Source organism: Schistocerca nitens, chromosome 3 (genome assembly GCF_023898315.1).
Source record: "Schistocerca nitens isolate TAMUIC-IGC-003100 chromosome 3, iqSchNite1.1, whole genome shotgun sequence".
NCBI lineage: Eukaryota > Metazoa > Arthropoda > Insecta > Orthoptera > Acrididae > Schistocerca > Schistocerca nitens.
Window position 1 is genome coordinate 536,397,299 of NC_064616.1, and position 12,891 is coordinate 536,410,189.

The window sequence follows — 12,891 nt, forward strand, 5'->3', positions numbered from 1 at the left end:
CACCACTGAATTAGTTTGCAGTAACATGTAGCACAACAGAAATGTGGTGCCCATTCTTTATCTTGGTCTCCTACCTCTACTCCCAAGTAATGTTTGTATGCTTTCTTTATGACTGAAGAAATTTTCTTCCTATTTCTGACAAAAGTGAACTTCCCACAGATGAAGCAGAAGTTGTCCGGCTTATATCAACATCCACGACGACGTGGCATTTGTGCAAATTTAAAAATACCACTCTGGTAATACACCTGTATTAAATTAATAGTAGGGAACTAGACGAACGCTGATGTGTAAAAACAAGCAGTCGTTTTACCTTCAGCACCAGGCTCAGTTTACACACAGGAACTAAAAGATTCAACAGTGCTCGGAAATATGACACACAGTTACTTGTCAGCGAAAACACCCACTCGTTACGACTGACACAAATTGCGGCTAACACCACTGTTGTAAACTCGATGCACCAACCCCTAGGAGGCGTGAAGCTTTACTGCCGAGCGAGCGACCGGCTGTCGCCGTTCGAGTTAATGAGATGTTTCAGGTGGTCTTCATGACATAGGTGTGGCGGGGGATAACCTAATAATGTCTGATTCTTCCCACCTGCTGTTGCGCAAGAAATTATCACGTTCTATCACTATTGGATACGGCAACATACCCGTATTTCTCTACAACGTCTCTGTGTATGCCTTAAATTGTGAATATACATATATATATATATATATATACATATTACATAAAAAGTATCCCTGACAACGATATTTTGTTTACATATTTGAATTTCCCATGGTAAAATGGTCTAGAAGCACAAACTTTAATATCAGAAATGGAAATGAGGGATTACACTCTTAGTGAAGATTAAATAACTTTGGTCAAATTTCCGCTGGCAACACGCCATCCAAAACAATGAATATGAAGGCACTCATGCGGCATGACTATTTTAAAAGTACTCCAACGTATCTAATACTCCCATCAGATTAAAAGCTTTACGTAACACTGAACAACATGCTCTAGCAACGCCTAAACAATATTTCATTGGTATCAACACTGGAACTAATCCAGCTAACGAAATTCATTTGTGAAGGTGTACCTGAGACATAAGAAAGGTGGTCACTGGCTACTACAGCCACACCACTTGTTCAACAAAATCGCTGAGTGACATACGCCATCCACACAGACCCCGGAAAGCCCACTGGTAGCGGATCACCGCCATGTCATTCTCCGCCGAAAGGCGTTATTTGATGCGGATATTGAGGGGTATGTGGTCATCACACCGCTCTCCCGACCATTGTTAGTTTTCGTGTCTGAGCCCCTAACTCTCACTCAAGTAGCTCTTCAGTTGGCTTCACCAGGGCCGGCGCGGTGGCCGATCGGTTCTAGGCGCTTCAGTTCGGAAAAGCGCGACTGCTACAGTCGCAGGTTCGAATCCTGCCTCGGGCATGGATGTGTGTGATGTCCTTAGGTTAGTTAGGTTTAAGTAGTTCTAAGTTCTAGGCGACTAATGACGTTAGATGTTAAGTCGCATAGCGCTCAGAGCCATTTTGGCTGCACAAGGGCTGCGTACACCCTGCTTGCCAACAAGGCTCTCTGCATCCGGATGTTCACCCATGCAAGTGCAAGCAAAGCCCGACCGCCCTAGAATTCGGTGATCTGACGGAAACCGGAGTTACAACAGCAGAAACGCTATTGGTGTGAACAAAATCTTAGGTAAGAACTACGAAAAGTACGAGTTTACCCTCTTTTATCTCAAACAGAACTCATTTAACACACTGTGTTTTAAGTTATCCACCGATGACTATTAATTTTACTCCTGTTCCCAAAATGAAGGTTACTTCCGTCTAAGAAACATTTATTTCTTTTAAGATTTATATCACCTGTTGGACAAAATTAGGAGGCCAGTATGAAAGAGAGCGCAATAAGAAATCACGTGGTTGATACCAAGATTACTCGAGAGATGGAGGTGGCGTCTCTGCTGGATGGGCGACCTCTACTCGCTCTCAGCCGTAGGCTCGCTCGCCAGTAGCCAACGCCTCACTTGCTAGTGACAACGCAAACTCGCGTTATTCTCGAGCTGTCCATGGTCTAGTGAAGACGTGATCTATTGCTCTGTGCTGGAATATTCTTGTGATTTGGCATCTGACTACAGATATGGAATTCCTCACTTTCTTGCTAAGTATTTTTGGTAAGTACCATTACTCCAAGAATAACTTATTTCCGCTACACCAATTTTTATTTGACACCCTAAGTTATTGATTACCGTACTTCGTCTATAAAATGATTGCAGACGATTTCTCAACCTGTTGCTGCATATTTCAGTTTCTCAAAATTATTTTTATATGTAATTAATGTATTCTAGTCCTAGTGAAGAAGAGCTGCTATCGAAATTATTTTGAAACTTTAGTGAAAGGATCAATGATAGAGGGCTGAGAATAAAGCAGCATAATATATAACGCCGAACTAACGAATTTAACCTATGCATGTGATGAACTCGTCGACATCTTAAACAAATATCTTCTCCCATTGTAATATAGCTCCAGGATCACTGTAATGAGAAATGTTCTTATTTACAACTTCTGTTTGTTGGTACAAGAACACTGTTACAAACTGTTAGCGAAGTGAAACACATTACCTGATATTCATTTCGTGTGGGGTACTTACAGACAAATTTCTGTTTCAGTTATTAGCGCTGTACTAAAACAACCTACCACAAATTCTGGGAATTTCACACCTATTGTTCCTGGATATGAGCTGCCTGACTGTCAGTATGAGTAAGTACCACTATGTCCTTACTCTTTACTATTGTTGTACTAGCCTTCACAGGTTTCTAACATTAATATATGGACTTTAAGATAAAGTAAATTCATTTTTAAGTGTTCACTATTGATAATAATATATTAGACTAAGACCTGTGCAAGGGCAAGGAATTCACTGTAAATTTTTGTGCTATATTACCATGTACATTTCAGTTATTTTAAATTTATTTACGAATTTCCAAACAGCTAACCTCCTTTTACACATTAATCAATGTTTAATGTTACATTTTTATAATTTAGAAACATCAGATATGGAAGTTATATGACTACCATGAGTCATACAAATAACAAGTTACACATTAAGTCATCTTTACTATTTGTTTCTGTAATGTGTTAGGAAAATTATACATCGCCATTTTCACTTCTGTCTAGTATCAGGTTTATTTGCTTAATATTACAATGAACTGCACAACGAACTATGTCTGACAGTCACGGCTGAAGTAACAAAACTGACTGCTGCATACGTAGCATATATCACAATAATGTTCGAAAGCTAAGTATGGGCATACACTTCAGTTTGTGCCACCTTAATACACAGGTTGACATGGGTGAAGCTGTAGCTGTGAAATTCATTACCAGAATTTGTCTTAGTTTAGGACATTGATTGTGAGAAATACCTTTAATCCTGATAACATATTTCATAGAATGCACCAAGAAACTAGGTGTGACAGTTATGATGCTGACCTATAACTGTAGCTACATCTATGATAGTATTCTAATGTAGAATATATGGAACGATGGCATGGGCATGTAAATGTTTTCTGCTAGTACTACATTAGTTTACAGCTACATTCCATTTTATACAGTAATTTCCATAACTAATGGATAAGCAATTATGTTTTCTAAATATTAAATCTTTTTGGTTAATTTGGAAATTAGCATTAGCACATCACTGTTATTTATTACTATCTTTCAGCAGCTATTATGTTCTTTTTGCTGCTGTCGCGTTAAATTTCGCCAGTATTTCTCAACATTACTAATAATTTTGCTTGTCTTACTTTCAGTAAAGTTCCTGGTTTCACCCAAGTACCCACAGTGTCAGTTACAGTAGATAGTACTGCATTATCAAGTGACATGGATGACTTCTCTGAGCAATATGACCAGGAGAATACTGATCTTGAGTTCATGAACAGACTGCGATCTGGAATGGAAACCAAGGAGCGTATCCAACAGTACACCACTGAAACAGAAGAAGCTGAAATGGAATATCTCGAACAGTGGTATGAGGAGCTCAGTGTCACAACAGAGCAAGCTAAACTGGACACACATAAACCACAATCAGAGCGCAATACAGCAGTAGGGAATAAACCATCAGTTTTCTGGATGGAGAACATACCTTTGCCTACAGCTACCACTCTTCTCAAATTAGTCAAAATCATGCTAATACTAATCACAGCTGTTCTAATTACTACTTCCATGTGGAGGATGTTGAGATACAATTTTACTTTCCTCTCTGGGATTATATACACAGTGAGGTACAGAAGTGCAGATTCGGTTACTGTCAAATACAACGATACATTTGATATTTAGAAAGCTCCACACACACATCCATCATATACACAGAACTAACCAACCCTCCCCCACACATAGTCAATTGTTGTTTCCTCATAGTCTGTTATCCTTCATTGCTATTCTAACTCTCTGAGTGATTCATTGCTGCATATGCAGACACACACATTTAAACACACACACACACACACACTCACACACACACACACATACATGCAAACACGCACACACACACACACGCACACACACGCAAACACACACAAACACACACACACACACACACAAATATATAAAATTGAAAATACTCCTATCACATCAACACATCCATAGTAGACACAATTAGTTTCAATTATTTTGAGAATTGTACCACAGAAGACAATTATACTTTGGCAATCTGTATTCCATCAGAAAATTTAGGTGTATGTGAAATGAATTATCCAGGAGGTGTGATTACCTGATGGTTTCACAAGAGCTTCCATGTATGTTGCTTTGTCAATGTTACCACCTTCGCCTTCTTACCCTATCTTTGCCCAATTTATGAATAATGTGCAAATAGATAAACTAACGATCTCAGGTGATTATCAGATTATCACAAAATGTGCCTTATAAAACAAATGACTGTTTCACAAGATTGGCTAACATACTGTCCTGTGAAACGTATCGCTTTCTCTTTTGTATTCAATGCCTGGAACGTTTGTATAGTTGCAGGTGTAAATTTTATGAGGTTATCTGTAAGAATATAATAACTCAAAATATTCAATTAACAGCTTCAGTGGAACATGGGACTTTTAAAAAGTTTGTTATATAGAATAAAAAGCTGTTTTACAAGAGCACTAGCTAATGTTACCACTTTTGCTTCAATGTTTAATGTTTACAATGCTTGTGTAATTACAATTATAAATTTGTAGTTGTTCTTAATAAAAATAAATAGCATCTTTGTGATGCTTTTGAATAACTTCTGTAGACCTGAATGTCTCATCCTACCTTCATAGTACTATCGTGGTCTGACTGGAGTCCTTAAGAAAAATATTGCCATTCCTCATGTGTCCCAATAGCTCAGACATTAAGCATGTAGTGAATATTTTTTATGAATTTTCTTGCATGAAGGAATATAACAATATTCTATAATTATGCACAGAATGGATATTGCACAAGCCTTCAAATTACTCTACACAGCAGTGTTACATACCAGTCATAGTAAACAGTTAGGGGGAATGGAAGGTGAGCCCATTGAGGGAAAGAGTGTGTGAGTGAGTGAGGGAGAGAGAGAGAGAGAGAGAGAGAGAGAGAGAGAGAGAGAGAGAGAGTTAGAGAGTTGTCACCGCATAATGAACATATCAGAGTAAACAAGTAAATAATATACAGCATGAAAGTTATCAAATTAATCCCTGGTTCATGTAGAAGTTACTGATGCCATCATAACCATCTACATTCACTGAATGTACATTTGCTAAATGATTGTAGTGCATAAGTGTCACCATATAAACACTTGTCTAAGTACTGCTAGTACGCAGTAATTAAGGATCTGTTCTAGAACACAAACACTTGCTGCAGTTGCTTTTTATAATGCAGTCTAAATAAGCTAAGTTCCATGCATTTTATTATTTTGAAGACATCTTAATTTACCTACAGAATAATACTCATATCGGATTATTATATTTCTTTACATGTGCTGTTACGAATATAATAATTTCATGTCAGTATTCACATAACTCCAGGAACCGTTTTCCAGCAGTGTAATTTCCTATTTCTCACAGAATGTCCAGTCCATTACATGACAGAAAACTGTAGACCTGTTGTAACTTCGTTTAAATTTCACTTTTGACATATATAGGTAAGCAATGAGATCTTACGTAGTTTTAGTGTGACAAGATTAAAGCAGAATTTTTTGTAGAATTCACGTAAATAATCCGAATTGTAACTGGAATGATAACTGAGAATTAATTCCAATAGGAGATATATATTACTGTATGTTTAATTCAATTTATGTGATTTAGCCTATAGGATAGCGGTAGCTTTGGCGTGATAAGTAAATTGTAAATGTGATGGCCCAAAGCTCAGTGCGTACAGATCTGTAAACAAAGAATTATTTAAAAAAAATTCAGCTGTCTCTGAGCACTATGGGACTTAACAAAAAAATAGTTCAAATGACTCTGAGCACTATGGGACTTAACATCTTATGTCATCAGTCCCCTAGAACTTAGACCTACTTAAACTTAACTAACCTAAGGACATCACACACACATGCCCGAGGCAAGATTCGAACCTGCAACCGTAGCGGTCGCGAGGTTCTACACTGAAGCACCTAGAACAACGCGGCCACAGCGGCCAGTCAGAATCATTAAACTGATATTTTGTTGTAATATGATGACATAATAAACCATAAGGCAATACTTATAAAATTCTGTTAATAGTGACAGAGACCTCACTTGGAAATTACTTAGTGAGCAATCGTATGCTGAATGCAGATCACACTGACTCCAATCTCACTCAGAAAGGAATATGGGGTTGATTTAAGGAATATCGTGTTGAGGTTGTTCAAATTGCTGTTTAGGAATCTAGAAACTGACTTTATCCAGTACATTAGTGAAAAACGTGAACAATAATGAATTAAAGAGGGTTTCACTCCTTCCGAGAACACAGTTTTGTTCTCTTTGTTTAATCACAAGATAGGGTTCACAAAATTTCTGTCATCTTCACTAAATTTTCTGTTATGTTATTAGTCTTCTTTACATTTAACTTTATGTGTGTCCTCTGGCTGCCAACAAAAGGCAGAAACAAGTCTACGTTAATACAGAATGTCATCAGGGCTCCATACGAGCTCTCCTGAGGTGTATCATTATTTCCTTGCTAAAAGTGTGGTTATAAATTTTTGTTTTTTAAAGTAATGTTTCCTCATAACTATTGGTTACTTCTAGATGTTACTTTCTTTTTGGGACTTAATGCACTTCTCACTGCATATCTGCATTTCGACAATAGCAATGAAGGAACATTCAGAACCTGACACTAAGTATTAGATAACATCTCTTTGAACACGAAAATAATAACAACAATAAATTTATCAGATGAATAACAAATAAGTTACACTCGGGAAATGTCAACTGTGAAAATGATTTCATTCTCCATTCATATATACTTGAGCCTGATTTCTGTCTGCAGCCACAGGACACGCAATACGTAAAAGAAGAAACAATAAAGAAAAACGACCTTTTGAAAATTAAACAGCTGTGGTTAAACATGTATGGGGATGAAAGAAATTGAAAAATAAAGTGTTCTTGCAAGAAGTGGACTATCCTTAATTCCTTAACATTTTATGAAAGCACAGGAAATGAGCCTTACAAAGTTCCGACTTTCGAGTGTCCATTTACTTGTGAAGCTCTCATGAGGTATTTTTTCCCTTTCTTTTTGTACAGCATTTCTGAGCTCTCTTCTGATACATTATTATTATGCCTATGTCTTGTCCACTGTAGACGTTTCAAAAATACGTTCATCTCTGAATTAAAATATCATATTAATGAAATTACTTGATGTCAAAAGCGCATTTGTACGAGTCTCATATAAATGTAAATGGTGTCAGTAATGAATCAGTACGGTATGATGCTGGAGTACCTAAATCGGCGGAAAAAGGGCATAGAAATATTTCTGCCTATTCTCCATCCACAAATTGTGTTTGTGAATCAACAATACAGTGCATCAGGACAGTGAAGAGCTAGGCGCCGGAACAATGTATTCCACGTATTTTCCATCGCCAAATATCAAGTGAATGTACAGGTGAAAGGTATTAAGTCATTGCCAGCCATGTATAAGAGTCGTACTAGAACATTTCATGCTGTTTCATACCACGACAAAACACACTGAATTTGTGTACGATAACACTGTACGAAGCATGCTGTCAGTTTGCTTTGCTACTGTAGTGTCAAAGAAGTATCCATCTATACTGGAGGACAAATTGCAGTGGGATTCGTCTAAATGTACTAAATTTCTTCCACACTGCAAGTCAGCGACGATCTTCACATGCCCCTCAGATACCTGCATCTGTTATGTCTGCCCCTGAGAGTTTTCATGACGTACTCGTTATAAAATCCGTGAAAGAAACCACAACTAAATACATTAGAAGACTTCAAAGACATTAATATATCTGAACTAGCAAGTGAGGCGCTTGAAGTAGTTTGTGAGATGTACATTCCTTTCTCAGGCCTTAATGGAAAACTTCATAGACTTACTAACAAACGTACCCAGCTATAACACCAAATTGTTCAGCTAAATACCGAAAAACGTAAGAACGAAACCTGCTCTTGAACTGAAGAACTAAAACAAATCATGAATTTCAGAAATACTGCGCATTGGGCGAACAAACTACACCCTGCACCTGAAAGGGTGTCATGTTGTCAGTTTTCATAATTCGTTATTCGTACTACATAGAAACAACGGGTGTTTTTAATATGAATCTCACTGGGCAATGAAATGAAAAAGAATTCCTAGACAGAAACAGACATTTGCAGGGCAACAGCGTTTGAGGTTTCAACTTGACACGATGCTGCTGATTTTGTACTAACGTATTAAACACAACAGACTGCTAGGTCTCTCCAGCCTCTGTCTGCCTGTAACTGTCATGCACATGGCTAGAGATCTGGTACCACGCGCTGCGGAATTTGAATCCGCGCCAGGCGTCATGGACGTCGAAAACCCATAGAAGTCTCTGCACCTTCACGCCGTAAGCCGACATTTAGTGTGAGGGCGCCACAGTGGAAGACGTGGTCCCAGCGGCCAATAGCGGTTCCTCCGATCCTGTATTTAAGCGCCTGTCTCTCGCTCAGCCAGACGCTTTGCAATGTCCTCCTCTCCACTGGATTTTACCTCGACCTGTGGAAGACTTCCCATGCCCTGCTGTTCCCTTAACCTAACAAACCCCCTCTGATACTTTCGCCGTGACATCTACCCTTCCTACCAACTCTAACCTCATCTTTCTGCCTCCTCCTCAGGGCTCCCTCTCCTCCCCCTCCCTTCTCCTGAGTTGCTTCCACCTCCTACTCCCCCTCCCTCTCTTGTGCTCCCTTTCAGTGTCTCTGCACTCCCTCCTGTTTTGTCTTCCCTCTTCATCTCCTGCCCCCAAGTGTCTCCTGCCTCTTAGTGTACCCGCTGACACCACTACACTTTTCATCCCGCCGCCTCCACTGCTGCCCCTGGCTCTGCCCTCCTTTTGCGTCCTCTCTGACCTCTCCCCCTGCGGGTCCGACCTGGCAGTTTTATTCTTCATCATGTGTGCTCCAAGTGGGTTTTAAGTGTGTTGTTGTGGAGTGTTTTTAATACAGTGGCCGACTTTTTATCTGTGCATGTGTATTCAGTGTCTTCTCTGTGTTTTAAGAATCGGCAACCGTGTTTTTTTAACTTTCTGGTGACTTTCTTAATGAACGTCTCCATGTCAGTGTATTTTTACCTCCATTTTCTCCCCCGACTCTGTTTTATGTTCCCTTCTTTTTATCGCCTTATATATGTAACATTTTATTCTTGTTTTAGTTGTCATGTCACTTGGCTGATGAGCGGCGGATTGTGCCGCTGACAGACCTTCCCTGCCCATATGCGGCAGGAGAATGAAATATGAAATCACACTTAAGGAAAAAGCTCATCCAGCGAGTTTAATCGTTGCGAGCGTCTTGACATATTGACTCTACGACAGACAGCGAGTTTACCGTTCTTTGTTTACATTGCTGGTGAACGTGTTGGATTCATTTGGTTGTCTCTGTCACTCCGTTGCTTGTTGCATGTTGTCGTCGTAAGGTCTCTGTCGTTCGTCTGTCGTTGTTTCGTGTTCGTTCTTCTCGTTCGTTTGTTTGTTCACGGGCCGCTCTCCGTTAGGATCCGCTGCGCTTTCTCGGTCTCCCTGCGACCGTTCCGGTCGCGGTTACAACAACAGACGCTGTTGTAAGGTGTCACGTAAGGAGACAGTCAAAAACAGAACTACTTTCTACATTAGCAGCAGCTGTACTTTGTAGGTCCATTCTTCCTCTTGTTACACTACACCATCTGTGCTTGTTAGGATGTCAAACGGACCTGGCTGTCGCCTTAATTTGGAAAATTTCCCAAATACTTGAAGGAATACTAGACGGTGTGTTGCTACTGATCAGACGGTGAATTATTGAAGGCACCTCGGACTTGCACGTTTTCAGAAACAAGCTCATAATACAATTTACCCTGAAAGTTTCTCCGTCGAGCGCAGCTTGGTTCAAATGGTTCAAATGGCTCTGAGCACTATGGGACTCAACTGCTGTGGTCATAAGTCCCCTAGAACTTAGAACTACTTAAACCTAACTAACCTAAGGACAGCACACAACACCCAGCCATCACGAGGCAGAGAAAATCCCTGACCCCGCCGGGAATCGAACCCGGGAACCCGGGCGTGGGAAGCGAGAACGCTACCGCACGACCACGAGATGCGGGCCGAGCGCAGCTTTCTGGGTTGTTATCAGTACAACTGACTATAGAATGTTGATACTTCCAACATTGAAAGTCACTTCCCACTAGTTCACAGTACCTCGTGTAACATTTGCGGAATAACCTGTCGTTATTCAGATGTTGTTTCGGACACTCGGGTTGGTGTCCGAAACGCGATGGTACTACGAGCGTCTATATTAAATCGGAGATAAACATTTTTGCAGAGCGCTTATCTATGTGACCTGCCTCTCAGGTAGCCGTCTTGCGACTTATACTTTTGGGCGTTCCAGCACAATATCAGGAATTTCGCCCCCTCCCCCTCTCCCACACAACTGAACTTACGTTTCCGTTCTCGTGGGTCACATTTGATTTACTCGCATTTGCAAATGAATGAAACCATACTAACGGCGTCAGACGAATCAGACTCATTAGGTATTGTCTTCTGTTGCTTTTTTTAGATTACTATTAGAAAGAACTGGTGCAAGGATTATCCTGTGACATCGCCGTTCCGCATGCTTTTAAACTTAGGAAAATTAGGGAACTTCCTACCTATGCGACAATTTTTCTGTAACATTGGAGACGTGTTCTGTGTTCCCGTGAGAATGCCACACCCATATAACTTGAGGCTGCGTTACTCGCGAGCCTTCCCGTTCGTTGAAACTCACCGCCTTCCGTATCTAGCTTCCAAGAGTCGGCCCGCCTAGTGTCATTTCAAGTCCCCCATTTTATATTAATTGGAGGACAACTTAAATATTTTATTCACGTCACGTTATGGATGGAGCGAAATGCTTCTCTTTAAATTCAGATGAAGCCTTTAAGTCATTGCTGTTGTTGTCAAGTGTAAGCGACGAAAAATTGGTGGATACACTTACATATTACTACTTAATTATTGGGTTAGTGTATAAGGTCGTATCGTTTTTCCATAAGTTCAGTAAACACAACAGAAATACTGTAGTCATAAATAATATATTCTCCTTCACAATTTACAATCGTCTGCCAGCGCTGGGGTAACTTACTGTTTCTGTGACTGTAGCAGTCACGTGGTTTTGAGGCGAAGAAGTCATCGAGATGTCTTCGGAGAGAATTTTTACCCGTAAAGGAAGTTCCTTGAAAGCTGTTCGACAGAGAGCGAAAAAAGTGAAAATCTTAGGGAGCAAGACAGGGTAAACAAGGTGGATGTGGAGTAACTTCCCAACCCAACTCTTGTATAATGTTCTTTGTCAGTCTAGAAGAGTACCGGCGGCTGTTATCATGGAGTAGAATCACTTATGCAGCCTTCCTGGTAGTATTTACTGGACTGCGTCTGAAAGGCTTGTCAGTTTTTGACTGAAAATATCAGCAGTGACGGTTACAGCTCGAGCAAAGCGAATCGCAGTACATCACACCGTCGCTGTTCCAACAGATGCAAAACATTTCTTCCCTAAATGCACACGAGTTTTTGTACGAAGAGCAGCTGTTTTGTTTGGGATCGACTATTCCTTTCTTTTCCTTTTTCGTGTTGTTCACGAACCAATTGATGACGAAAAAGCAGAGATGCACATATGGTCACCAGCAGATTTTTGTGATTTGTGCTTAGAGCATGCAATACCCAGATACCCGATTGATGAACTTTCCATATGACATACAAATGTCGCACTATGGTGCAATGCTCACCATTCATCATATTTGCCTGTTCTCGAGGCCAACTGTCGTGGATCGTTGTGGACTAATGCGATTAAACGTTCTTTATCAAATCCCAAAGATCTTCCTGAAAGTGTCAAAACGATCGTCTAATGGCATTATCCCTGAGTTCTATCAGAAACAAGTTTCTACCTCTTCATTAACATTCATAATTTCATAGTACTATAGGTGTAACATTTTCACACGTTTACGAGAAATTTTTTTTGAATGTTTAAGTGATTTTAGGAGAGTAGAAATCTTAAAAAGATGTTGTTTTAGAATTACTGTTATCCTTTAATAGTAATTGAGTGGAAGGTTTCAAATAGGCTGGGCGATGCCCCTCTGTGTGGGTCTTATTGTATATGTTCATTACCTTTGCTTAAGTTAACAACTGATGTCGTCAAAGGGTGCTGCTCCGAAATAGCATCAATTATAAAAAAAAATTATTCATTTTACAACCTTTTCTATATCCAGATGAAGCTGTAGA

At 39.8% G+C, this 12,891-nt stretch overlaps 1 protein-coding gene across 1 annotated transcript; it reads left to right on the forward strand.

Moving 5' to 3' along the window:
- Positions 1-2,050: 2,050 nt before the first annotated feature.
- LOC126249663 (uncharacterized) lies at positions 2,051-4,370 on the forward strand. The gene is made up of 3 exons (XM_049951343.1): positions 2,051-2,173; positions 2,669-2,759; positions 3,809-4,370. Exons 1-3 carry the CDS (start codon positions 2,140-2,142, stop codon positions 4,332-4,334), a joined length of 651 nt encoding a protein of 216 aa, XP_049807300.1. The 5' UTR covers positions 2,051-2,139; the 3' UTR covers positions 4,335-4,370.
- Positions 4,371-12,891: the final 8,521 nt, after the last annotated feature.